The 26,671-nt window shown below is 35.3% G+C and overlaps 2 protein-coding genes across 3 annotated transcripts in view; one reads left to right on the top strand and one right to left on the bottom strand.

Annotated features, from left to right (window-relative positions):
* efl1 (elongation factor like GTPase 1) overlaps positions 1-22,506 on the bottom strand; it is a 67,228-nt gene extending 44,722 nt beyond the window's left edge. The window contains exons 1-15 of one of the 2 annotated variants that reach the window (XM_066701490.1): positions 22,459-22,506; positions 21,734-21,834; positions 21,487-21,554; positions 21,212-21,296; positions 20,771-20,904; positions 20,354-20,491; positions 19,486-19,697; positions 16,734-16,857; positions 14,523-14,602; positions 14,265-14,401; positions 13,843-13,965; positions 11,656-11,755; positions 2,679-2,836; positions 1,767-1,942; positions 99-234 (exon numbers count right to left, since the gene is read on the bottom strand). In XM_066701490.1, the coding sequence (XP_066557587.1) occupies positions 99-234; positions 1,767-1,942; positions 2,679-2,836; positions 11,656-11,755; positions 13,843-13,965; positions 14,265-14,401; positions 14,523-14,602; positions 16,734-16,857; positions 19,486-19,697; positions 20,354-20,491; positions 20,771-20,904; positions 21,212-21,296; positions 21,487-21,554; positions 21,734-21,824 (1,762 nt within the window). In that variant the 5' untranslated portion in view covers positions 21,825-21,834; positions 22,459-22,506. The other variant, XM_066701489.1, reaches the window with a different exon arrangement.
* A 77-nt stretch (positions 22,507-22,583) lies between these two features.
* On the top strand, positions 22,584-26,563 carry saxo2 (stabilizer of axonemal microtubules 2). Its single transcript, XM_066701488.1, has 4 exons — positions 22,584-22,682; positions 24,068-24,247; positions 24,474-24,676; positions 24,967-26,563. The coding sequence occupies exons 1-4, from the start codon at positions 22,645-22,647 to the stop codon at positions 25,959-25,961; spliced, it is 1,416 nt and encodes a 471-aa protein (XP_066557585.1). The 5' UTR covers positions 22,584-22,644; the 3' UTR covers positions 25,962-26,563.
* Positions 26,564-26,671: the final 108 nt, after the last annotated feature.

Raw genomic sequence — 26,671 nt, 5'->3', positions numbered from 1 at the left:
TAGAATTATTTTTGATTTAACTTTTGAGTGAAACATCTTCAAAGCCCTTGGCAAAGAATCCTTAAACAAGCAGAAAAAAATCTTCACTATGGACGTACCTAGCACATTGCCTGAGGGCACCTCTTCTAGCTCCTCCAGCTCTCTCCCCATCAACAGATAGAGATTCTCAAGTGTACAGCAAGCCATGTGAGGTATTGATGAAAGATCATCGGTAGCAGAACAGCCCTCAGGCAGCTGACAGACAGAAGCAGAAGGAAAAAAAAAAAGTATAACCAACAATGCACCAAGAAAATCGAAATAAAATATAACTACTGCATTCCTGGACAATAGATCTTTAATTTTGAGACTGGTCTTTCTTTTGAGTTTATTAATTATATGTAATTCATAGGCCATAGAAGAGTTAATAGTCTTTATCAAAGTGTTGATTTTGATGTTGATGTATTTTTTTTAGGACAGCATCAGTACTGTTCCCCACAGGCCAAGGAGGCATGTATTCTCAGGGCAGTTCTACTGAAGAAAGTAACAAGAACCTTGTAATTCCATTTACAGAAGGTAAACTTTTCAACTTTTTCATGACACACTGTTCCGTATCTCTGCGTGAACACAGAAGATTGGGGGTAGATGTTTGTTCTCCGACCTAAACACTTAGACGCATCGTCTTCTCACCAGCAAAAATCTAATCAAGAGATACGTTAAGAGTATTGAACCAAAGTGATTTAATTCTAAAGATTTTTGGGATGAATTTATCTACATTTGATGTTCTGCATCCCTTGTGAAAGCTACATATATCTACAGTAAATAAACACAGAAACATACAGCAGTATTAGTTATTGTAGTCACATTTTGTAAATTCAAATTAAAACAAGCCATTAACAAATTCTCTAACAATCTACATACTAATCTAAACTGGCCAAAGTATTTAACATACATGTGGTTTGTAGAGAGATAATTGTGATCCTTTGGTTCACACATCCAAAGAAATCAGAGACTGAAGTTATCATAAGATCACATGAGGTAATGGAATCAACATAAAGGCACAATTCCAGAGAACATACCACTCTGTGTTTTTTTTCTTAAGTATAAACCATTTTGTAATGTAAGCCAAACTAATTCCAAGGCAGGGGGAAATCATTAAAAAAGGGCACTGCCACTCCCCTGCATGCTTCTATCAGCAAAAAAAATCCACATAAAAGCATTAGAACTTTCAAAGTAATTTTATTTATTTATTTTTACCTCAAGAGTAAACAAATATTTAAAACAATCTTAATTGCTTTAAAATGAAGTAAGTAGAAATGAAAAGTTAAGTACAACATAATCTCATCTTTCTTTGTAACGTCATAAATATTCCTGACGGTTCTGTTTTGTTATAAATAATGCAAAACAACCACTCATCACCCATTTTTCATAATTTAATGTTATAGAATATCTACAACCTCTTATTATAGATTGGACAGTAGAAACATACCTAACACCAAGGAAGTCTATGTTTTAAGGATATTCTAATCCAAACTCTAAGTGAATTGATATTTTTTAATCTGAATTAGGTTTAATAACCCAAAAGTACCTAAAACAAAAATTAAGCTAGGCCAACTCCATTCTCTTCCGCTTAGACAACAACTATGGATGAATAAGCCGTATCATTAAATCTTAATGTGGTCTATGAAAAGATCTCAGACAAAGCCGTGTTTTGTGTGCGTGTTTTAGAATTGGTCTAAACGGTGGATGCATCCTGATTTTTTTGTGTTTGTCAGGATAGAAAGGCTTACCTTGTTTAAGGTTTCAGCAGGATCGTACTTTGGACCCAAGACAAACACCTTCTGCCCTTTCCGTGCTAGGCCACTGTACACCCTAGCAAAGGCAATGAAATGTTCTTTCTCGTCCTCCTCTGTCTTGTTAGCTTTCAGAGTAATAGCCTCCATCTGACTACAAAGCAGTTCTCCACCTATAAAGAAGGAGAGATAAACAACAACAAAAAAACCTTGGGTATCATTATGCAACCTCACTGTGCGACACTAAAGTGGTAAAATTCTTTCTAGACTCTTATCTCTCCCGACAGCAGTGGTTAGAGACAGTGACCGCACCAAAGCAGAAGATCAACTCAATAAGTCAGGTGAAGTGTATAAAGAGATACAATTTCACTTTCAAGGTGTGATTGCTGAGGTAGCTGTAAAGGTTCTAGAAGCACAAATGACAAAGCAATGATGGCTCAAAACATTAAATGAGTTTGTGAAATGACTTTAATTCACAGGCAGGGCAGAATTCACATTGGGTCAGGCTGCAATCAAAGCTCCTGAAATGCTGCGAACTTTAGGATTGGCAATTACATATGACTGGGTTTCCCCTCTCCAGATAACTAAATGACAGCCTGTAAAGGGCACCTTAACAATTTTGGCACACTCTGCAATACGATGTACAGGTTTATATTTTTCTATGAGGACCCAATTCACCGCGGCAACCTTTATTGGAAGCTGTCTTATTGCAGCTGTCATGACATGAGGATAAACTATTTTGGGAAGCTTAGCGACGTTTAATAAAAGTTACAATTAAAAAGAAAAAGCTCATCATGGTTTAAACTCTGTTTCAGTTAGAGCATCTTTGCACTTGTTCATTTATGTTGCATCTGAATAGCATCTTTATAGCATTTTAAAGTATGCCTGCTGTTTAGAGAAGAGACTTGCCTTGACAGGAGTTCTCCGCAGCTGGGACTTCAGTTTTGAGCAAAGATCCATTCCCAGCATGCTCAGGGGCATCTGGTCCTTGAATGGCCGACAGCCTCTCTGCATGCCTCTGCCTGGCTAATTCCCTTCGCTGGGCTAATTCGTCTTGAGATAAAGGCCTAGGAAATCAAAAATATAAATTCACTTAATCTCCTTTAAACAAATAATTGGCTGGTTATGGAATTGAATAACAGACAACATGCATAATTTAAATGATGTTAACATACAAAAAATTGATACTGTATCACTGATACCGAGATCATTACCAAAGTTCCAAAACGTTATACAATAATAAAATATAGTCAGATATCTGGATATACCACTGAATTGTTTTGGAGCTGAAAGCCTTGAGTCAGAGATGGTGTTTTGATGACAGAAGTGGTAAATTATCAAGTATGGTATTTCAATTCATATTACGATTAGTTAAAAAATACATGAATTACAAAGGCATCTCGTTATGTAGAATTTGGGAGGTAAAGTACTTAATAAGAGCACCAAATGAAAAGAAGAGATAGTAGGTATAGTGGTTTCTGAATTCCTTAAACTACATTTCACACTGAAAACCTGACCTGTGGACAGAACTCACTTGGTCTGGGTCCTCAACTCAAAAAGGGAGAGAGGAAAAAAAAAAAAAAAAAAAAAAGCGGTTTCCTCATACTGAAATGAAAAACGGCTTCCAGACTGCTCAGAAAAATTACAGTGGCTGCGCTTCAGTGCACAATGTCCATGAAGTGGTTTGTGGCACTGCACAGGGTGAAATGCTAGTTCAATTTCACTCTGCTATCTCTTAACCCTTTGCACTAGACTGTCATCAATGTCAAACTCAGTTTAGCACCAAAGATGCTTCTGTCAGTTATCAGCTTGAGGAGCTGACTAAGAAGTTCACTTTAACACTAGATTTAAACATTAGGTAATAAAAGTATAATGTTGAGTTCATATTTAGCCAAAGAAAACATTTTATGGAAATGCAGGGTTTTATTATTTTGACAAAATTTCAAGCCTGTATTTCCAAATATATACCAGTAAGATGTTACATCACAAATCCCTCCTTTTCAGGCATACTGTCATAGTCATACTGATATTTGATGTGCTTACATCCAAGACACATTCTGTTTTTGTTTTAAAAAATATCCCAAGTATATATGAAAAAGATAAAATCTCTAACTACTATGAATATTAGAGAAAGAAATTTCACCAAGATTACCAGTCAGCTCTTATTTAATGTCAACTACCTTGTTGTTTTACAGTCATTTCAGATCAATTAGATTATTAGATTAGCTTACAACAAGGTTCCAGACAAAACACTTAATTGTGATAAGAGTACAAAGATTGGAAAGACCAAAAAATAATTCACAAATACATTTAAAATTAAGAAAAAGAAAAGTTAATTAAACGTATTCTGATTTGCCATTATGGGTGATTTTCCAATTGTCCAATTGCTTAAATTGTCCTGGTCTAGTTTTGGATGATTGAATATGTGGTTTTCATGGTATGGTGGGGGGGCATTAATGCAACTGATTGAACTCTGAAGCTGGGTTGCATTGATATACTGAGAGGCAACAACAGAGTACAGTACCATAGGTAAGCAGACTCTTTGCCTAATTATATTTATAAGAGAGAAGAGCCAGCAAGTGCTCAACTCACAGTTGCTTTTGGAATAAAAAAACAGCCGTCTGTGCATATAACTGAAACGCTGTCTTAACATCAACAGGAACACACAGTTTATAAATATATATATATAAATAAATAAATCATGAAATGCAACAAACTATATTTAAGCATGTAACTGTTAGTACCATTACCTCTATAGATAATACTCTTAAAAAAAGAACAGCAGCAAAAAAGAGCAGACCACAAAACCATTTTTTTTTAACCCCAGTACAGTATTATTGTTGTTGCCAGTCAGAGGAGAAGAAAAAAAAAAAAAAACTGCAATTAAAATTACAAACCTCACTTATAGAGCTGGGAAAGCTAAAGGCACCAAAATGAAAGGGACACGATCTGCAAAAATCTAGCTGGCAGTAAACTCCCATAAAGGAAAATAAAATCTCTGTACTTTTACTAAAATTAATTTGAATATGAAAGCCAATAATAATGTCACATTAATTTCCTCCTAAATTTTCCAAGTCCCATTTTACAAGCCATAATTATAAAAACAAATCCTGCAATTACAGCAGAGCGTCAATCTGATCCCAAGCAGTCTTTACCATGCAGCAGGATATTGACATCCAACTCTTTAGGCCTATAGCGTGTTAGCAGAAGGCAATATGATCTCTCATGAATGTAAGTTAATTTACCAGCTATATAATAAATCACTCAGCTTAATAATACCACTGAATGCATGCAATTACATCTAAATAAAGTCATACAAATTTAAAATTATGTTGCAGAATGTTTTTTAGTCTTTTTTAAACGCATACAAAATGCAATATAATAAGCAACATGCAATAAAAAAATTACTTTTGATATAAAACAATTATAGTAAATGCATGAATGTTCATGTAATTTTAAAATTAGCACACTATTCATTAGACCTCAGTCTTCTCAACTGAAAGGTCTTATACATGTTTGCAGCATTAACTGCTTTTACATTTGAATTGTCACAGTACCCAGCATTAAAGAAGATATTTTGTTTTTTGTTTTGTTCCGATTTACTTTTTTGTATGCATATTTAAATAGTATTCCCTTCTAAACCGATTTTAACAAAGCTATCTATCCATAATCATGGCCAACAAAATACCACACTTAGCTGGAAATTCACACGTGTTTAGAGACTGTTGCAAATCTATGCCACATGTCACACTGAAGCCCACACAAAGCTCTATCTCATTCTGATAGAGGAAGCCTGTGCTTCAAAGTGACCACAACGAGTAGGAAGCCTGGCTCGAAAAGAATAAAATAAAAGAAATGCTAAATAAATAACAGAGTATTTGGATAAATCTCCATAACATAAATTATGTGCTTCTTAGTATTCTTAACTGTTAAACAGACACAAGACAATGTAACATATGAAAGATGAAAATAATAAAACTATTACATTTGTGCAGCTCTGTTTAAATACATATTATAATAAAATACATCAACTGCATTACTTTTTTATTTTTCTTTCAAACTTTCACAATAACGGAAATTCAATTACTTTATTTCATGAAACTCACCACAGTTAGATATGAGGTAATGGTTTCCAAAGTTTTCTTACTCTTTCAAAAGTAAGAGATTCAAAACTACCAACTAACTTTTTTTTAAAGATAAATCCATACTAAAGCTGTCGGCAAAACACACTTCATCAGATTTTACCATGCAGAGAAATTAATTTGCAATTTTTTCCACATTACTTCTTACTGAGGTCTGTCGAGTGTATTAAGAACATTTTGACTGTGAGCAGTACCATTCAAAATAGGTAAACAGCATCTCTGAAAATGAACTCTGCTTTTACTAGGTCCATCTTACTACATGAATGATACTCTTAAACCTTGAAACTACGTTTTGCATTCCCTACGTGATAAGGTAGGGAGGGAATAAAAAGTGTTTCTAGTGTTTCCCTAGCTGCTGTCACAGCTTCAGGCAGACAGAAGCCTCAAGGGCACACAAAAGTTAGATTGTGGTTCAGCATATTAATGGAAGAGACTCTGAAACCGGAAAAATGGGCCACGTTTCACCTTCCATGAAGGCCTGTAAAGTGTACTCTACACAATGAAAACGCCTGAGCTTCCACATGATGTTGAGTTTCTGTGCAGCTCCTGCATCACGAGTCCTTTTGACCCTGTAATCCCCAACCTTGCATCAGAGTCAATTTACTATTGTTGTTGTTGAACATTTTTCTTTGGGTTTTACTAGGTACTGTAGTGCTGTAATTCAATTTTAGTTATTGAATGGATATCAGGATAACTATGACTTAAGCTGTATACCAAAAACAATGGATTCGCACATAGAGTGATAGACTGTAGTATATATTATATTGTACTACCCCTGCTGAAATACCTAATCGACCAATCAGATTTAAGGACATTTTATTGCCGAGCCTGGTGTTAATTTTAGAATTTAAGAGCTACCAAGAGGGTAATGTTACTCACTCTAACTTTCAGTATCCATACTAAAATCATGACCTACATTGATCATTGCTATGGCAACCGCACATAACCATAACAGTCTTATAGCAGAAGCATCACAAAGTGATTGCAGATCCTTTATTCTGTAGAATAAACACAGACACAGACATCATGTATTTTTCAAGGGGCCAAATCGATCCATTTTACTTATAGACATAATGACAAATACATTTCATAAAGTGTGATCAATTTAGTAAATGCAAAATCACTATTATTCCCATGTTTAGCAGTTGTTAACAATACAAGATACTATGTTAAACTAAGAGCTCCCAATTGTACACACCAAGCAGTACTTTCAACTTTCATAAAAATGTACATGTTCTCTCCTATCAGAACAACAATTAATGCATTTATGTTATGAATGGTACCTAATGCAAGAGTATGGTAAGGAAAACATGACAGAACAGGATAACAAAATGGTTTTATCTAACTTGAAAAATCTCACAGTATTTTGTCCCATTTCATTTAATTCTTGGCACAGCAAAAATGTTATTTTAAGAAAGTTTTACTAGGTACCGTAGCGCTATAATACAATATAGTAGTCTCTCCTTCTGTGGTATCACAGGTCAGAAAACAGATTTTCAATAGAATTCAGGCATAAGGCTAATTACTTGCCATTCGGTAATGACTGAAAAATTGAATATTTTATACAATCTTTAAAACTTGACAAAGCTAAGTTTTAATTAGAGATACACGTGAAGGTAGGAATTGACTAAGAGTAACATTTTTGAATTTTCTTGAGCAATAAAAAGGAAACTTTGAAATTAGAAAATGTTGCATTAAAATATGAGTAGACCTATTTCTTTCAACCAGTTACCAAAGGATTAGGGTACAGTATTTTATTAAGCCCCATTGGTGGGTCTAACCCCTAATAAATATACTGTGAACGGTTGTCTTTCATATACTATGCATTGTCCATTGTAATGTTGGTAATTTATGGTTTTATTTCATCACAATGATAAAAGGTACATTTGACATTTAGAAACAGTGATGGCATTACAGGCACCTCTGCTAAATGAGGAATACATACGAAGTGTGTCTGTGGGGCGATAGCAATATCAGAAATTACCACCATATTTCTAAACAGCCCAGAGAAAAGAAAATCCCATAAAAATACCACAAGCAGTTCAAATTATTTTTAATCATTCGTACGTATATATGAAATTTAGGTCAGCTTCACCAGTTCTGCTGTAATTTGTAAAGGCTGGAATTCTGCCTTTAAGATTTAGGTCAAAAGAAAATAATTTGGCAGTATGTTATAGATCGCTTTTAATCAAGTGAAACTAAATCTATGCCTTTTTGTTTTTCTTTAAACTCCTACTTTAACCGGATCTTAGTTACTTCATCAAAAAATCGACGGTGCACACAGAAGCAAGATATAAGCTAAAGCTACAAATGTATAACTTTAACCTTTCAAGTGAGCAATTAAATTTGTGATTAAGACTAATCAAACTGCCTTACAAGCTTCTGCATAAGCACTTGATGAAGGTGCCAGCACGGTCTACAGTACTACTGTGCTGGTGCTGCAGCAGGTGGGTCACGTCAGGGAGACACAGCGGTGCATAGCTATTAGCTCATTAGAATGGAAAACTTCACCATGTCTCCTTCACCAAGATTATGTCATTTTCCCAATACATCTTTCCATGTTCATGACAGCCAATCTCCCTCTCTCCACTCCCACTTATGGCACTTGTGCAATTATGGCTCAGTTGCATGAGAAGGAAGTGGATGCCGAAGAATTGTGGGTTTCACTTATGAGACCTGAGGCAGAATGAACAGAGATCATCCCAGGTCATAGCAAACTTCAGCTTTACATAAGACGGCTTGTCAGTGATAATTATAAATATATGGGGGAACCACATGCTAAAGGCTTAATGCAAGTGGTTGGAACAAAATGTGAAAAGTGCCTAAGTAGGCTGATTGGAAACACCAGATTACAAAAGAGGTTTCACCTTGATTACCTTTAATCTACCATTAAGTAAACTACCATGTACAGTGTAATAATATACAACATAAATATATATAACAGTGTATATTTAGTAACCTTTAGTCCACAACAAACAATACAATGACCAATCAGAATGTTTAATTTTAGTTACTTCCATTGGAAACATTGATAGTCTATGTTAACTTCCATTTTTCTGTTTGTTAGCAATTTCAGAAATATAGCATTGCTTGCACCATAGTGCTATTTGGATAACATATAATTTTGCTGTTCTTCAGCATCCTTATCAGTGACTTGTGAGATTGAAAGAGAATTTTTATACCGATATATTATACCGACATAATATAAAATAGTAATCAGTGTTATACAATTTCTTTGCAGCTATAATTTGACAATTCAGAAGGCTTCTTTTTTTTAGCAGGTTATGTCGTGCCATCATTTGTCTTAAAGCAAGCATTTCTATTGAAGTCAAAAGCATATATATACAAACACACACACACACATCTGTAACTTCTTACAGATTTAACAAAGGTATGGATGTTTTGTATTAACACAACCCACACTTCCCCACCGTTTATATTGCAAAAAAAGGAAAAAACATGAGCCACAGTATAGAGGAAGAAAACATTGAATCCATTGTCATCAACACATGTAGCACAGGCCTAAGGATTAAAACAATACAGAAAACAATAATTACTGCCGACTGTCATCCAGGCTTCCTGCTGTCATATGCTTTCAAAAATAAAAGTACTGTAGTATAACCCCACTCTTTCAAGTTAGAAATGAGATTTTGTTTCTTAATCAGATTAGCATGTCTCAGCACAAGAAACACAGCATTAAAATCTAACAAAGATGCTGACATGTTGAGAGATTTATTTGGCAAAAATGCTATACATTGTATTTGAAACATAATTGTAGTTCTTTAATCAAAAATTAAAAAATCTACTATTTTGAGAGAAGGGAGTATCGAAACACATTAAATACAAAGCTAAGCCCACATATTTCCAGATTTTACTTTCATTTAGGTATGGAAAGCTGCAGAATAAAATGTTCACAACCCAAAGAAAATGTTGAGTAGAGACTGACAGTGTCTCGGTGGTGCTCAGCTTTGATAAGTTCCAACACCACAAGGACAGGTGATGACATCATTCTGTCAGAAATCCTCAATATAGATGTCCTTTTAAGTGCAATGTTTAACATTTGCATTTCAGTTTACATTTTAAATAAATAAAAATATATTAATGTATTTTTCATGATATCCTACAGTAATGTATTTGTACACTGCAAAAAATACATAAAAGGCCCACAAATTCCACTATTGTTAGGTCTACAAAATTGACTAAGTCTTCATAAATAACTGTTGAATACCTAACAATATAAACACATTAGATCTTGTCAGCTGTATCACTTTAAGCAAGTATACCGGTTAATATGTAGTTTGTTTGTTTTTCTCCAGTATTTCATTCATTCAGTAACCTGTAACAATTGTCAAAGCACTTGTTCTCCTTATTAGCAATCATCTGCCTAGTGAAAAAACCTCTTCTGGATTACAGGTATAACCAGTTGTGTAAAGTCCTCCATCTAGCGTTCAAGTGCATCCATTGCAGTTCTAAATTAGAAGAACGCATTCTAATGAACAAGGGAGTGTAGGTTTGCTCTGCATGTGTGTGACGCCTGCCCTCATTTGTTGTTTGGAAAAAAGATCTTCATGACCTAAAAACAAAGCATATTTGTCCAGGATAATGCTACAAGCATAATCTCTATTTATCACTGCTTAGATAGTTGGACATTAAATGACAATACTGAACATAATATACAGAAGTATTTATATTCATATTATTTTCCATCTTTGGTGCACTAGGCACTGTTTACTTCCACAAAAACACTTTTATATGTTTCTGCTGACAAATAATGTATAGTTTCCTCCCTGTAATGCATCACAATGGTGTTTTTTTGAAGGGGATTAAACTGAGCCCAGCAGAGCATCAAGAGGCAGAATGATCATGAATATTTAACTCGGTGCCATATGCACGCTTTACTACTACAGCACTGCCTTGGCAAAAAAAGAGGGGGATGATTGGCTTTGTTCTCACATATATTCATTACAGACATTCATGATGTGTTTTACTTTTAAATACTGGATCCTAAAAACTATGTAACCATGCACTTTAATAATAAGAGCAAAACCAATATTGTTTTTTGTTTTTCACATTTTAAATGCATTTCCTTCTACTGGAAGGTACAAATCACCACGGCAGGCATGGAAACTGAAAAAGACTCCTGAAGTCAGAATCATCAAGCTTTCAGAAATGCCTTCGAATTCAGAAGAGATCCTAAAGCCAAAATAATCAATCCAGAGCGGGTCGGCTGCATTAAGACAAACCTCTAACACAGCAAGCTAATGGCACAATATAAAATAAGCACAGATTTTATTGCAGAATGTAAATGGGGCATCACTGCTTGCGCTCCATCCACCCATGACAGCAATCAATTCTCATCTTTGGTGCTTCTGTTCCTCTGTGGTTTATTTTATATTATTGAAGCTTTTATAAATCACTCCTTCTTCTGACTTTCATTATTGTATGAAATATTTAAACAGGAAGAACATTATCTAAAAGCAATGTCATTTGCAATACTTCCCTGCTGTTAATATGCAATTAGAAAATACACATTATTTTATAGCCATCCTTTATTGGAAGAAAATATCTTGAAGATAAAATAACACAGAGAAGAATTTTAAAATAGATGTATAAATGCAAATCTATATCAAATGTATGCTGTCAGGACACTAATAATGCCGTGCTGTGTTGGACATTGAAAATAAGATCATTTTTTTCATAAGCAAGGGGAAGTATTTGATTTGAGGCCGAGCGATGTTCCTTACCTCAGCCTGTTCTGTGGCAATGACTTTGAATCAACAGCAAACATCTTGGATACAAACACGATGACTGGAGCTGTCTCGTCGTTTTTACACTCCAGGAAAGCTAACAAAGCAAAACAAACAAACAAATGCTTAGAAAAGTGAAATTACATTGACACCTGAAAAGCAGGGACAACTCAAAAGCTAAGCCAATGATTAATTAAAAAGTGAAAGTGAAAACAACAGTAGATGTTGGCCTTCGTGTTGAGCTGTTACAGGTTTTAATAATTTTGCATTGCTTATTTAGTTGTTTGCTAATAAAGTGTTAATAAACTAACCACATTTGATCAAATGTTTGGGAATACAGTACTGTGCAAATGTTTTAGGCAGAAAAAATGCTGTAAAGTAAGAATGCTTTCAAAAATAGACTACAATAGTCTAAGATTATATTTATCAATTAACTAAATGCAAAAAGTGAGTGATCAGAAGAAAAATCTAAATCAAATCCATATTTACTTCCTTCAAAACAGCATCAATTCTTCTAGGTAAACTTGCACAGAGTTTTTGAAGGAACTCGGCAGGTAGGTTGGCCCAAACATCTTGGAGAACTAACCACAGTTCTTCTGTGGATTTAGGCAGCCTCAGTTGCTTCTCTCTTCATGTAATCCCAGACAGACTCAATGTTGAGATCAGGGCTCTGTGGGGGCCATACCATCACTTCCAGGACTCCTTGTCTTCCCTGATGGTATTGCATGATGGATAAGTATCTGCCTGTACTTCTAGTTCTCCAATACGGTTAGTTCTCCAATATGTTTGTGCCAACATACCTGCTGAGTTCCTTCAAAAACTGTGTGCAAGTGTACCTAGAAGAACTGATGCTGTTTTGAAGGCAAAGGGTGGTCACACCAAATATGGATTTGATGTAGATGTATCTTCTGTTCACTCACATTTTGCATTTAGTTAATTGATAAATATAATCTACGAATATGTCTATTTTTGAAAGCATTCTTACTTTATAGCATTTTTTCACACCTGCCTAAAACTTTTGCACAGTACTGTCAAGAATAAATATCCACTCACTGACAATGTTGACTACCAGAGATGACAGTGAAGTACATGTTAGACATACGATACACAGTATGCATGTTCTAAACTTTAATCTGAAACTATCACAATTTGGTAAAATAATTAGAAACTAACACTTGCTTAACAATACGAAGATGATCTCATTGTAATTCTCATTTCAGGCATTTTTATTCCATCAAAAATATGCCAAGGCTTAAGAAATGACTAGTAGAAATCACAAGCTGCCATAACATGAGCACATTTTCATGTGACTGAAATACTATTAGCAGTAATGATACAGCAGGACTCCTTTCTTCTCAATAACAGAGAGAATGAAACAAACCTGCTAGTCTTTGTGCCTTTATAATGTTAAAAATATATATTATGCTGTCTAGCCCCCAAAAAATGGAATTTCCCAGGTCAATTTGCCAATTTGGCAGAGGAACATCATAACACACAGAAGAACTTAAAATGGGATCAAACAAAAGAGCCAGCGCAATCTGGTCCTGTTTTCAGAAACAGCTTGCACAAATCTGATATCCTCTGTAAATGTTTGAGTCTTGAACTGGGAGCTGGAAAGACACAGTCCCTGCCAGTCTCCCCTTCCATCATCACCTACTTAAACTTAACAAAGGGTTTAATCTCAGTAGAGAGAATTTGCCTCAGATTTTATAAAGTGTCTTATTTTAAGTTAACATAAATACCTCTGTCGGGGGGAAAGAAAAAACATCCCTTGCTGTAAGCCTTTATGTAAATTTAGCCAACTCTGGCACTGTTTCTCTAAGAAAGCCTTGAAAGAAAATAACTATATAACAGTAGCTTATTCATCTTGTTAATTAAATGAATAGTCAAAATATACTGACATATGTTATGTACCACACAAGGAAAAAGCATTACAAATGAAAAGCTCTATACATTAAAATAAATAAATAAATAAATAAATAAATAAATAAATAAATAAATACAAATCGACAAATCCTCCTGAGAACAGTTGGAGAACTTCTTTAAACTTATATGAAAATAATACATTTTTTACAAGTGTCAGAGATGCTGTGACTGACAGCTGCACAAGGTTAATCACTAACTAAGATAAGTTATTTTCAAGCTAAAAATAAATACTATTTTAAAATTGCAATATTCATTCACCTCTCTTCAGCTCCTGTGTTTTTTCAGGTAGAGAATCAAACCTTCTTGCTCCAACACACATGAGTTTTTCTACCCTTTCTGCAGATATATCTAAAGGACTGGGCAGTTTGCTACACACCATTGCTGTTTTAATATGTTAAGGACTGCAACATTTAAATGAAGATACAAGATCAACATTTAGAAAATGTGCTTTGCAGGAGGTGCAATTTTTATTTAAGATCTATGCTTAATACTACATTTACACAGAGCACCAGACATTATTACATTACTTTACTACACAGAGTTATTGTAGACAGAGGCTTATCAGACCCCTAATCCAAGACTTGTGCAAGTGAAGTAATGCCTTGCAGATTCCAAACATGTTTACAGTTTAATGTTTTGTGCTCTACAGACCAGTTTACAGACTGGTAATAAAAGGATACTGAGGACAGCCTGTGACAGTGGAAGCCACTGACTACATATGGCACTGAGGAGAACCTTAGGATCAGTGTGACGGAAGTCTCTCGCAGAAACATTCAGACCCAGGGAGGTCACCATCTTTTCAGTTTTTTCTTTGTCTCTGTTAAAATACATAAATAATGAAAGGAATAAAGTAGTATTTGTATTTTTCAAAAGAGCACATGCATTATGTCTATATTAGAGAAATACAAATGGAAAAAATATAGAAATATGTATTTTACCTTCTGGTAAGAACAGCTTCATATAAACTCCATATATTTTCAAGTACCAACTGAACAAAGAGGGTCTTTTTCCCTTTTGTCTGAAAAGGAAAAAAACAAAAAACTAATATGAATACCCAAAACAGATAACCATATGGTTTGAAATATCAATGGAATTCCATAGTATTCCGGTATCTTTTATTTATGATGTTCACTTCTAAATCCGTACATCTTCAAAAACTGGTCATGAGTGGAGCCAGACAGTTATTGCATGTTGCTATTTAGGCATCGTTGTTTTAGGGCAATTTACTAGTCTGTTGATCAATTTGTCATGCCTATGTGCTTTCCAGCATTGACATACGAAATGTCTTTTTGGGGGCACCATCCTCTGCCAAATGGTTCAAATGACTTGACAGGAGGCTGCCGTCAGTACTAAGGCGAAGTCAATCGCAGTCTCCAGCTATTCTGTGTTCGGGCCTCGTTAGCTGCACATAAAACATGCAGTGTGACAGACTGCAGGTCAAAGATACAACCTGCATATTAATGAGGATCCCCAAGCCTAATTCAAGTCTACCTGCTGGGAATCTAATCGATGGTTCTGAGTGAACATATAGCCCAATTTCCAGAGCAAACTAAATCGATCTGCAGTCTACCTCAGCCAGACAAACAGTGTAGAAAGCCCCATCAGTGAAAAGCTGTTATTTTTCAACTCTTGTATGAATCGCTTTTATAATCGTTTTCTTTTTCCATCCTTCAAGCAATGCACAGCAGCTGATCTGTTAATTAGCTTAAAACATTTCCTATTTCTATTTTGATTATAGAATGGATACCAATAATGTCATTATCCATAATCAAGAATAGACAACTGCAGTGGAGCTGGAAAATCTGGCATACTGATAACTAGAGCATCTACACAACCAAACCACCCTCACTCTACAACCAACAACACGGGAGGTAACAATACAGTGGTCACAATATCGCCATGCTTTGGTTTAAATTGTCATTTCTTGAACTGAAAGAGGAGATTTTAATGTTTTAAAGTAGAGTCCATTATCTAAGCAAAAGCTCTTGCATTTATTAATGTAATAAACGGCTGTTGGCTTAATAGAGGATCTTTGCTGTCAAAACACTTCTTCATCACTCTCGGTGTCTCTGCACTCGTACAGCCTCAGTCAGGCAGAGCTGTATTAAACCACTCCTGGCAGTCAACCAGCAGGACTATTCAATCTTTGAATTTCATTCTTTGCACAAATTGTGCTAGATCTACCAGTTGTCAAACGGTAACGGCTGCCAAAATTGTTCAAGAACACTACTTGAAGCCATGTTAAACTCTTACATAAAGCAAAGAAGGATGACTGGTTACTGAAACAGTACTGACAGCCATTCATCACCAGAATTAGCTTGTATTGATCAAATATTCAGCAGCAGTTGACTGCATTTTCTCTGCTACAACGCACATAACATATTATTCCAAACAGAACCGAAAGCATGACAGGGTGCCTGTATGTAAACAGCATTCATCTTTATATTTTGTAATTTTAGGCCACCCATTAAGAAGATTTTTGCACTGCTGGAAGCTTGGTAATGAAAAGCAAATGTGCAGGAGATTGAAAATATCTTTCTGGGGTTGGATTGTTTCAACTGAAAATTCATGAAGTTAAAAATATATATATATACAAATATTCCACATCTTTCTTGTTGATGTATTTAAATGAGTTCTTGATGTGCAGCTGTTGGTAAAACATGTTTGTGAAACTTGTGAACATCTGATAGAACATCATTTTTTTATGTTTGAATATACAATTAAAAGCTAACAACATAGCTCTGACATCAGAAATATGTATATGTCATATGAGGGAAGCTTTATCAATATGTATGTACTGACTTTCAATTTCAGATTTTTGAATTCCAAAACAGTTTCTTAGAAGAAAATTTTCACAAAATACACAATTGCTTACTGACCATTGAAGGATTTGTATTCATTGACAGACTACATTATTTTATATCTTAACAGCATGATCACAGTCAGCAGTCTTAACTACAGGTAAAATAATAATAAAAAAAATGCATTATCTTCAATTCTGATTAACTAATAATTTCATTCTTTGTTTTGTTTCCTAACTGTAAAAGTAGATCAAGTACAATGAACCCTCCAACCAACCTGCGTAGGAAATAAGGCCAGACAACAGATTGAGTGAAAACAGTAGTTAGAAAGCAGCTGTTTGGCATTACCTGAGCACCCTTCATTATCTTCTTTGCTTTGGCATTGAGATAAAAATCTCCCCACAGGGTTTTGAGCAGCACCTCAGCCTTAATCCCCATTTTTTTACTATATATCTGTGCAAATTGCTGTATTCTGGAAATAAACAACAAACAAGGGTAATTGTTAGAAAGAATAAAAGCAAACAAAACATTTTTTTCAATAACTCTGAAGCATGAAACCACTTAAACATAAAAATGCACATCAATTTAGTAAACAGCAATTACGTTCCAATCTCGGATTCCACAAGACTATGATATAGATGTACATCATTACACATATTTGTTTGTTTATTTATTTATATCTTAATCTGGTAGAACAGATAAAAGGCTCTCATTATTTAAGAAAGAGGAATTTCATATGCTGCTTTGGTATGTCTGAGCGTCTCTGTGTTGAGTAAACTAGGTGTATACATTTTTCTTGTTTGATTTCCTACCACAACTGCTACTGGAAGGAAGACAATCCTTCATTATAGTATAGTTCATAAGATCAACAGCACAAAAGGTACAGCGCTTGATTTAAATAATAAAAGTAAATTTTACAAAGTCAGGAAGTCATTATTTCAATATTTTAAAGAGGTGCTAATAATGGGTTATAATGCAATAATGCAACTTTGCTAGCAGCACACTCACTTACTCTTCCTATAATATTTACTGCTTTTTCAATGTACTAAAATCTCTGTGCCTCTTTTGAGCAAGTAGTGTGAGAGAGCAGTACTTTGTCAAACATTACATTCATTTCTTAGTTTTTCTCTAGTCAAAATCTGAAGTCTGAAGTATATGTATTGGAAAATGAGATGTCAATTCTTCAATTTGTGAACCAGATCTTCATCTCATCTTGTATTTTGCAGTGCAGTATATATTTTTGTTTTTGTTTTGGGGCTCGTTAAAAAGAAGTGTAATCATTATAAAGTCAGAAATATCACCATAAACTGCCTCTAAGTCTTTGTTTTGTTCCACAGAATTTGAGTTTACATCGAATTATCCAACTGGTAATTTAAAAACAACACATTTTTCCACATATTAATGGTACTACAAAGGAATTAATATTCATGAACATAATTTCAGCTGCTTTCATGTTTTTGAGAGAAATTAAGGCCCTAAAAGCCATTTTTATCACAGTAGCAGACCTTGGGCCCTGTTCAAACAGGCATATTTATACATTTTAGTTACTATAATGATAGAGGCCCTATTTAAACAAGGACTCCTTGTCCTCTTCTCAGTTGCCAGCTACCTTAAATTATACAGACCACTGCTGTCTAGTCTCTTTCTAGAGGTCATTATGCAACTTCACTATAGTGCGCCAGTGCAAATTAACCACTTTGCAGGCCCTGTACTGACCTGATTTGAAGTACCTGCTGCACATTGCAAATTGCTTATCGCCAGACAGGAATAAAATGTAGTCTTGATGCAAATTACTTTGAGTCTGCACTTGAGATCCATTAACACATTATATTATCAAAGCTCACATACGGTCACATTAATAAATTATTTATTTATAATTTTTTAACTTTTTGGTTAATAAATATATAAGTGAAAGTCAATCAAAACTTTTTTTTTAGTTCGTTTTTTTAATAATTTAACTTGACCAGATGGATGTTGCACAATTGACAAAATATAATGTAATGAAATGCTGTGGAAAAATCTATACTAACCTAGACAATGTCTTTTTGTGTGTGCAAAGGAGGTTTGGAAAAATAACCCTATTTATATAATTATTTATAAGAAAAAGTAACACTCAGAAAAGAATAGATACCAAACTAAAGACAAACAGCAGTGAAGAAATGATTCATAACATTCATTATTTTTCCAGGGCTTAATGTAATTTTTCAAAAGTTTCTGAGCTAAACATCAGTTGTTGGGTGCAATTAGATCAAAACTCATGTTATTGTTGCCTGGAAGCACACACTTTTTCTTTGTAAAAATGGTTTACAGCTCCACTATCCTCCACAGTGAGATAATTGCAGAAGATAACTTATCACAAATCTGATGACAGTAGTAATCATGTTATACAAATATACTAATAACAAACCACAGTTGTATAAATGCTTGATATATATCTTTTAAAAGTGTGACACATTATGATAGTGCAGTGAGATGCCAGATTTAAACAAATTACACTTTAAGAGCCTTTCATTGTTTAGGAATGAGAAACTCAGCCCTGGATTTGTCAGTATGCTTTTCCTTCATGGTAGACTGAACACTGTACTTGTGAGCTTTAATCACTATTATTTAATTTTTTGGTTCCTGGTACAGTTGCCACTGCATATTTGCAAACATAAAGGACTAGCCACTACACTGTGACAAAAACACATCATTGGTCGATTAAACATTCCATTTCTTCTTTCTATTGATATTTCTTCTGATTTTGAGATGACCAACATTAATGCCCTAAAGCTAGTCAAAAGAAGTGAGATGAAAGAGGTGCAGGAAAAAAAAATATATATATCTTTCTTAAATAGCACCTTCATTCCACACATGAAAGTGTCAACACAAAGGAGAGAGTTTTAATTATTTTACTTTTAATAGTTTATTCCTTAGCATTTTGCTAATATGATTTAATATACCTGCACTGACATAATGCATTTTGTCAGACTTACAAAAAAACTTAAAAAAACACAGAAGACTGCTGCACCACCTAGTGGAGAAACCTAAGACATCTTGCACTTTACCTGAATATTGCAACAAGGTTTTTTTTTTTTTTTAATTCTTATTCTTATTTTACCTGAAGCCCCATCCATCTATTGCACTGGCAAACACCACATTGCCTTGGTCAGGTGAGAAGTACAGGTGAGAGTCATCTGTTTCCTCCAGTCCCGCACTCCAGTCATAAACCTGCTCTCCACTCTGGTTTTCACAACTCTGCATGTCTGTGCTCTTCTCAGCTCTTTCTTCAAGGACTTTAGAGGTAAAAAGAGACCCAGTGACAGCATTTACCTGATAATTAAAAGATACACTGAGTTAGTATCTTGTACACTTGCAACACACTGCGGAGATGATGTTTAATCCAAATTACTCAAACATTATATTTTTAAATTTAAAATAATTCAAGGACATTTTTTGTGTTCAACAAAATAAAAAGGATATTAAAATGTTTTCATCTTAGAAACAGCACTAAATACACATCTTTCGTAGAGGTTAAATGTGCAACTATACATATAAAAGCCAAAATGTTACACAAACTGACTTGGAATACCATGAAGTGATAGAAAAATAAGTTAATGGCTCTGAAAACAAACCCAAATATGTGACATAACTGAAAGTGACAATGTTAAAATGGCAATGGGCCATTTGCAAGAAGAACAGATCAAAGATGGAAAAATAAAGCTATCGAATGGATCCCAAGAGACAAAAAAAGACCTAGAAGATGACCAAATAAAAGAGGGGAAGATTAAATAATAAACTTTGTAGGTGTGACATGGAAAAGAGAAGCTGTAGGTAGAAGCAAATGGAAACATTTGGGGAGGCCTTCATCCAGCAGTGAATTATCTATATTATATATATATATATATATATATATATATATAGATAGATAGATAGATAGATAGATAGATAGATAGATAGATAGATAGATATAACTAAAAAGACATTACCTGTTCCAGGATTTTCTGAAGGTGAGTATAGGATTCTTGTGCAGTTAGTTTGAGTTCAACTATAAGTCTGTCAATTTTATTGATCACCAATACTGGACGGATGTTTTCTAGCCAGGCCTGACGTAATACTGCTTGTGTCTAGAATACAAACAAACAAACAATACATTTTCCATACAGTATTTCTTGTGAAATGTTATGATCTTCATCTGTTCGTATAATGTTCGGACAATCCCAGAGTAATTGATGAGAGGTCAGAACTCAAAGGAACTTGTGTTAATAAAAACTTTACGTTGTTTTGTATTTTTCTCAGCTGCAGGAGTTATCATTTACAAAATTGGTTTCTTGTACTTGAAAATTGTGTGTTTGCTTTAGTTTAATATGTTTTAGAGAAAAACAGAAAACAACGGCTCCTTCTACCTGAGGACAGACTCCTTCAACAGCATCTACGATTATGATGGCCCCATCACAGAGCCGTACTGCTGTCGATACCTCTGAAGAGAAGTCCACGTGACCCGGAGAATCGATCAGATTGACTAGGTAGTCGTTCTCATCTACAAGCAAGACAATAAACAAGTTGGCAGACCTCCCAACAAAAAGATATGTAAATTACACAAACATTATTTAAATATCACAGGAAAAAAATACCCTCCCACAGATTAGTAGGGTTAGGCACAAGGTCAGATTTAAGACCATTGCAATGCTTAGATTCATAATTATTTTTGTACCTATGATTATAACCTACAATTGACAGTCTAGAATAAACTGGCACTGCTCTTGATGCAATGATAATTAATGTTAACTACATTTAGATTATACTATTGTGATTAATAATGAAGTATTGAGCTCTCTGAGACTTACCACTAGTAAAATGTAGTGATATTCCACTGGATTTCATGGTAATTCCCCTGATTTGTTCATCTTCTCTGCTGTCCAAGTACCTCAGCTAGAACGCACACATGTATATAATTAAATGACAATCTTTCAGGTATGATCAAGAACATGATTAATATACGATCATGGCAGAATTAACCCAATTCTATTATGAAAAACAGAACAAAATGTAAGCATCACACAATTCTTTATGGTGAAGATAAATAATCTTTTACTAGTGTGTATGTGGCAGGAATACTCACCTTCCCTGCTAACCGATTGGATATGATGCCATTGCTCGCAACCAGGCAGTCTGCTAAAGTTGTTTTACCTGCACAAGCGTGAAATATTGAGTGAAGTCTTTAAAACGTACAAAACTGAGCAGTTCGTAGCATGTAGCATTGAAGCTTGACCAATCTCTTGACAGTCGTCTACAGTGATTTTATTAAAGTAAAAGATGTGTCAATATATTGGTACACATTCCACAGTGAAGGTAGGCAACATGCTTACCATGGTCAACATGAGCTAAAATACAAATATTCCTGATGTTTGCTGTGTTTTTCTGATGCGCAATAATCTTGTCTAAACTCGTGCGCCGCATTGTGGATTGCCTGGGAAAAAAAATAACCGTAACACACAATTAACACACAGTGAAATCACAGGGCGGCATCTGAATACAAACACAGTTAATCTTACTAAAGTAATCCTAATAAATATAACACAATACTTCAGAGTGTTTTTGCAATGTACTGAAACTTACCTGTTTGACAAGCTAACTCGCATCACGTATGCATATTCAAAATTGTATTTATGCGTTTTTATTTAAAGCAAATTTGCCATACATCAATAATACTTATGTTGTTATATTCAGTATGTATATTTTCTATTGGGTATGTTTTGTTTTCAAAATCTGACAGATGTCACAACGTCCCTACTCCACAGCACTGTATACTACCTTATATAATTGTATAATTTGATTAATTCAAAAAATAATACATGCAAAAATACATGTTTCTATAATGTTATTTCCATCATGTTAGTTATATCATACATGTGCCGGATTTACGGATTGCATTCACATACGCCACAGACAAGTTTCATAATGTGTTTGTAGTCAATTTAAATACAATCTTAAATAACTCCCGACTGAATCCCTGTCACTTATTTTCACGACCGCGTAATCCAGACCTGAGCTAAACATCAATTTAATCTACAACCTAAACAGCCAAACTCACGTTGTTTCACTCTATCCCGGAAGTCTGGGCTGTACATGTAACCCGTCACCTTTACCCCCTGACCCCACGTTGCGTCGTCTCTAAGACGCTCCGAGGTTGGTAGGCGACACTTTGCTTGCCTGGAAACCGCTGTGTTGCTGCTCCGGCGAGGCGCTCAGACTCGGGGCTGCGAGCTGCTGTTCAGTCATGAAGCGCAAATGCATATGTGATATCTGCAACTGTGGGTGAGTGGTTTAGTTTTTACAAGCTATTCATGTATCTTTATTTTAATTTTTTTTACAATGAAAATCACTATTAACATCCCTACAATAATCGATTGGCCGATTTCAATCGATTGCAGAATCGTGCATTTCAAGAACTACCATAGCCTTGTTCAATATTAAGAGCTATGCAATAAATATTTGTATTAATGTAAGTGTATTATTATTAGTAGTAGCAGCAGCAGGAATTGTAGAAATAATAGTACTGTTGTCCTACTGATTTATTAATTGTAGTAGTATATAGCTCAATGTATATGAGGTATTATAGTTTTCACTAGCTACACAAACTTGTCTGCTCTCTTATCTGCACATGTCACATTGCTGAAAAGGTGTTGTTTGTTGCTAAGGGAGTTCGTTGTCTCAGGGTAAGGTGTGGTAATAAGGTAATTCAGAGGGAAAGTAAATAATGCATTTGGACACAATGCAGCAGTGAATTTTAATAGCTTCTACTTTTTATGATGGCAGATTAGGATTATTTATTTAACTGTAAATTGTACACAATAGAGGAATGTCTTGTCAAATTAGATGACAGCGGCACTGGATAAAATACATTCATTTGCATTTGCTAACCTACAATAACGTGTAATATTAAAACTATAATTTGTCATCCATGTGGATGTGAAACCCCCACAAAAATAGCTGCTTTCACAATAATCGATAATAGACCAGTACTACCTGGTACTACACACCATCTGTAATGGGAGCTCATTCAAAAGTCATTTTAACACTTATTTAAAAGCCCATGAACCTGTCAGTGTCAGTCTTAATACATGTCTGTTTGTCACATTAATACTGGTCACAATATAACACTGGAGTAAATTGAGCAGGCAACCTCCCATCTTTCTTAAAAAAAAATTATTTGGCAATCATATATAAAGATATAAAGATTTCCTTGGTGGGGGGGGAGTAAATAATAAGATTATGAGTTCAGTACATGAATGTCAGTGGGATGTTTTGATGGTTTGTTTGTTAGAAACCTAATTCATGATTAAGTGAAGAGGGAGTTGCCCATGAGACAGACAGTCCCAGTAGTTTGCTATTATGTACATAGATCCCCAAGGACCAATCTCTCCATCCTCTTGAGAATAGGCCTGAATAGCATCTTTGAAAGGTTCCTGTGCCCCAGCTCTGGATCCACTGCTGCTGATTGGACTGGCTGCTTCTGGGCTGTGGAGCTGGAGTCTGTAGTCAGACCTGAGCTGGAAATCAATCCTAAATGTGAAACACAAATGTCAAAAGAGAGACTCCAGTTTAAAGATTAGTACACCAACTTTACTGAGATGTAGTAAAGGTTTATAGAATAAAACCTCTTTACCTGTCTTTACCTGCTCTGTGTTTTACTTTCATAGACATCACCGTTGCTCCCATCAGCCCACTGGACTGTATGAGAAAAGTAACCAGCCATGTGTATTGACTGAATACAATGAGAAGTACCCTGGGTATGGGGCATTCTTACCCCCCAGTACCATGAAACCCAAACAGGAGTACCAGACTGATCGTGGCAGAATGGATGGGACAACAACATTTAAGTATACATTCATTAACAGACTTTATTTTTGCTCTTCAAGTGTAGTTCATTGAACACATTTTCAGGGATCAGAAGATATGCTCTGGCTTTGCATTCCGATGCTTAGAAGCTGTTACAGTACTTTATATATAGCATTACTGGTAAGGTTTTGCATATATACAATGTTTGTAACTTACAATCTTAAATCGAAAATCTTAAATATGTAATTTCTTTTTTTTTTTTCACAGAGCCGATTACATTCCTTATGAAGTGTCACGGCGACCTGTCCACCTGCAGGAGGAGTACAAGCCAGGCTCTGGACACATTGACCTTGGCACAACCTACAAGCTGGACTATAATCCATACAAGGTGCAGCCCTTTGCCCCTGCAAGGCCCAGAGAGAGAACGCATGCGACAGGAGGGAAACTGGACACTCTGCCAACATATAAAGGTGATAGATTATGTTTGTCCCCATAGACCCTTCCCCACAGACAATTATACAATTAAATATTGTTCATAGCATCTTTCTTTGTATTATGTAAGTTTAGTAAGTGTTTTACCTCTTAGAAAGATAGTAGGCTGTAGAAAAGTACATTTATATAATTCAGTCAAGTGCAGTTAAGCAATATAGAAATAGCATTCCCAGAGAGGTGTCTATCTTTTATTCCTTATAAATTAATTAATCCCCTATACATCTCTGGTTATGATTGCAGAAAATAATTAACTTTAACTTTTTCAAAGATGATTTCAGGGCGTGGGAATTTAGCAAGAGGGAGCTGACCAAACCCGATTTGTCTTACCATCCGTCATCCTCAAAGTTTGGAAATAATACAACATTCCAAGATGATTATTGCCCAAAAGGCCTTGTGCCTCGAGAAAGCTTTAAGCCTTCAAATATGGCAAAGCTCTCCAACTCTCCCTTCGACAGCCTGACGAATAATCGCATTTCCTACATCCCTCATCCTCTGGAAGCCAAGTTTGTCAAGCCAAAGGATGAGTACAAGCCCAGCAGTCAGCCTTTTGAAGATCTCACCATCCACAGGCGTGATTTTAAAGGACTATCAGGGGAGCTTTCCAAAAGCTGCAAGCCCGATTTCTCCAGAGCCGCCACGGATGCCACCTTCAACGGTAGCACTGAATTCCGCGATCGTTTCCAGCAGTGGCCGGTCACCTTGCCTCATGTCCACAAATCACCCGAGTACGTGACCCCTCAAGGACACATGGATCTGAGCACCACCTCCCACGGCGACTTTATTAAGCACCAGATAAATCCGTTTGTCCCAATCAGACCCATCTCACGTGGAAGGAAAAGCTCTGCCCCTTTCCAAGGTAACACCACCATGAAGGAAGACTTCAGAACATGGGATGTGCGCAAGCAGAATATGATCAAGATTCAGGAAGAGATGGCAAAGCCGACAGGGAAATTTGACGGCTTGTCCACATTCAAAGCCCACTACACCCCTCATGAGATACACCCTTCCCAGAGCTGCAAGCCTCTGAACATCGCCTTAAAGAGCTCAGCTCCCTTTGATGATGGAACCATGTACCGCACCGAGTTTACTCCAAAGAAACCAGTGCTCTGTCCAGCAAGCTTTGACAACCCACCAGGCTATGTGTTCGAGGAGCTTGACCAGCGGGGCCACAAGTATTACCGCAAGATGTCAACCCCAGCAGGGAGCAAAATTGCCATTACTAATGGAATGCATGCCACCAAAGAGGTGGCTGTAATGTCATAAAATTTAAGAATGCCTCTGTCTTAAAAATGCAAAGCAATCAGCAAACTCATTTTGTGTTTTTCGTGAGTTTTGTAAGTTATATATAACAAGGCTATTCATTCTGATGGTTGGGGATATAATTGTATAACCTATTTTCTGCAATGATTGAATACCTTTTTCAAACAGATTAGCTGAAATTAGCGTGCTTCATATACTTTTTAACTTGTCCATTGTTCCAGAAGAAGTAAATTAATAATGTACTCGTGGTATAATTTCCTGAATGATTCAAGAATCATTTATAAACTAGAATCATATGCAGAAATCACCCTACAGAAAATATGTAATCGTTATTATACTTATTATAATTAGTTTTCCTACCAAGGAAAGTTTTAACAAAATATTACCTAGAACTGCTTGTATGACCTTTTCTGTCAATGCCTTATTCATTAAAAAAGATATTATGCGGTAATCTACTGGAATATAAAAATATATAATATAATACAGGAATCTGCACACTGTAAAAAATATTGTAACTATAATTTTAGGTGTAAAATTTTTAGTAAAAATGTATAGAAGCATAATACATTCTAAATGGATCATTAAAATTATATTCATAAAATTGTCATTGTTGTGTTTGATTATTTTTTGAAATCATATGACACTTATATGTCGCTTGTCCCAACAGTTTATTTAGTTTTTGTAAATCTGGTGCTAAGTGTACAAGTCATTTA

Source organism: Amia ocellicauda, chromosome 4 (assembly GCF_036373705.1).
Source record: "Amia ocellicauda isolate fAmiCal2 chromosome 4, fAmiCal2.hap1, whole genome shotgun sequence".
In the NCBI taxonomy this organism is placed as follows: Eukaryota; Metazoa; Chordata; class Actinopteri; order Amiiformes; family Amiidae; genus Amia; species Amia ocellicauda.
The sequence above is the reverse complement of the archived record's forward strand: the minus strand, read 5'-3'. Positions and strand labels throughout refer to the sequence as shown.

Excerpts from the sequence above, each read along its gene's own strand:
- saxo2 (XM_066701488.1), top strand. The coding sequence starts at position 22,645 with ATGAAGCGCAAATGCATATGTGATATCTGCAACTGTGG. Across the intron at positions 24,248-24,473 it reads GATGGGACAACAACATTTAA|AGCCGATTACATTCCTTATG; the intron begins GTATACATTCAT and ends TTTTTTTCACAG. Across the intron at positions 24,677-24,966 it reads CACTCTGCCAACATATAAAG|ATGATTTCAGGGCGTGGGAA; the intron begins GTGATAGATTAT and ends ACTTTTTCAAAG.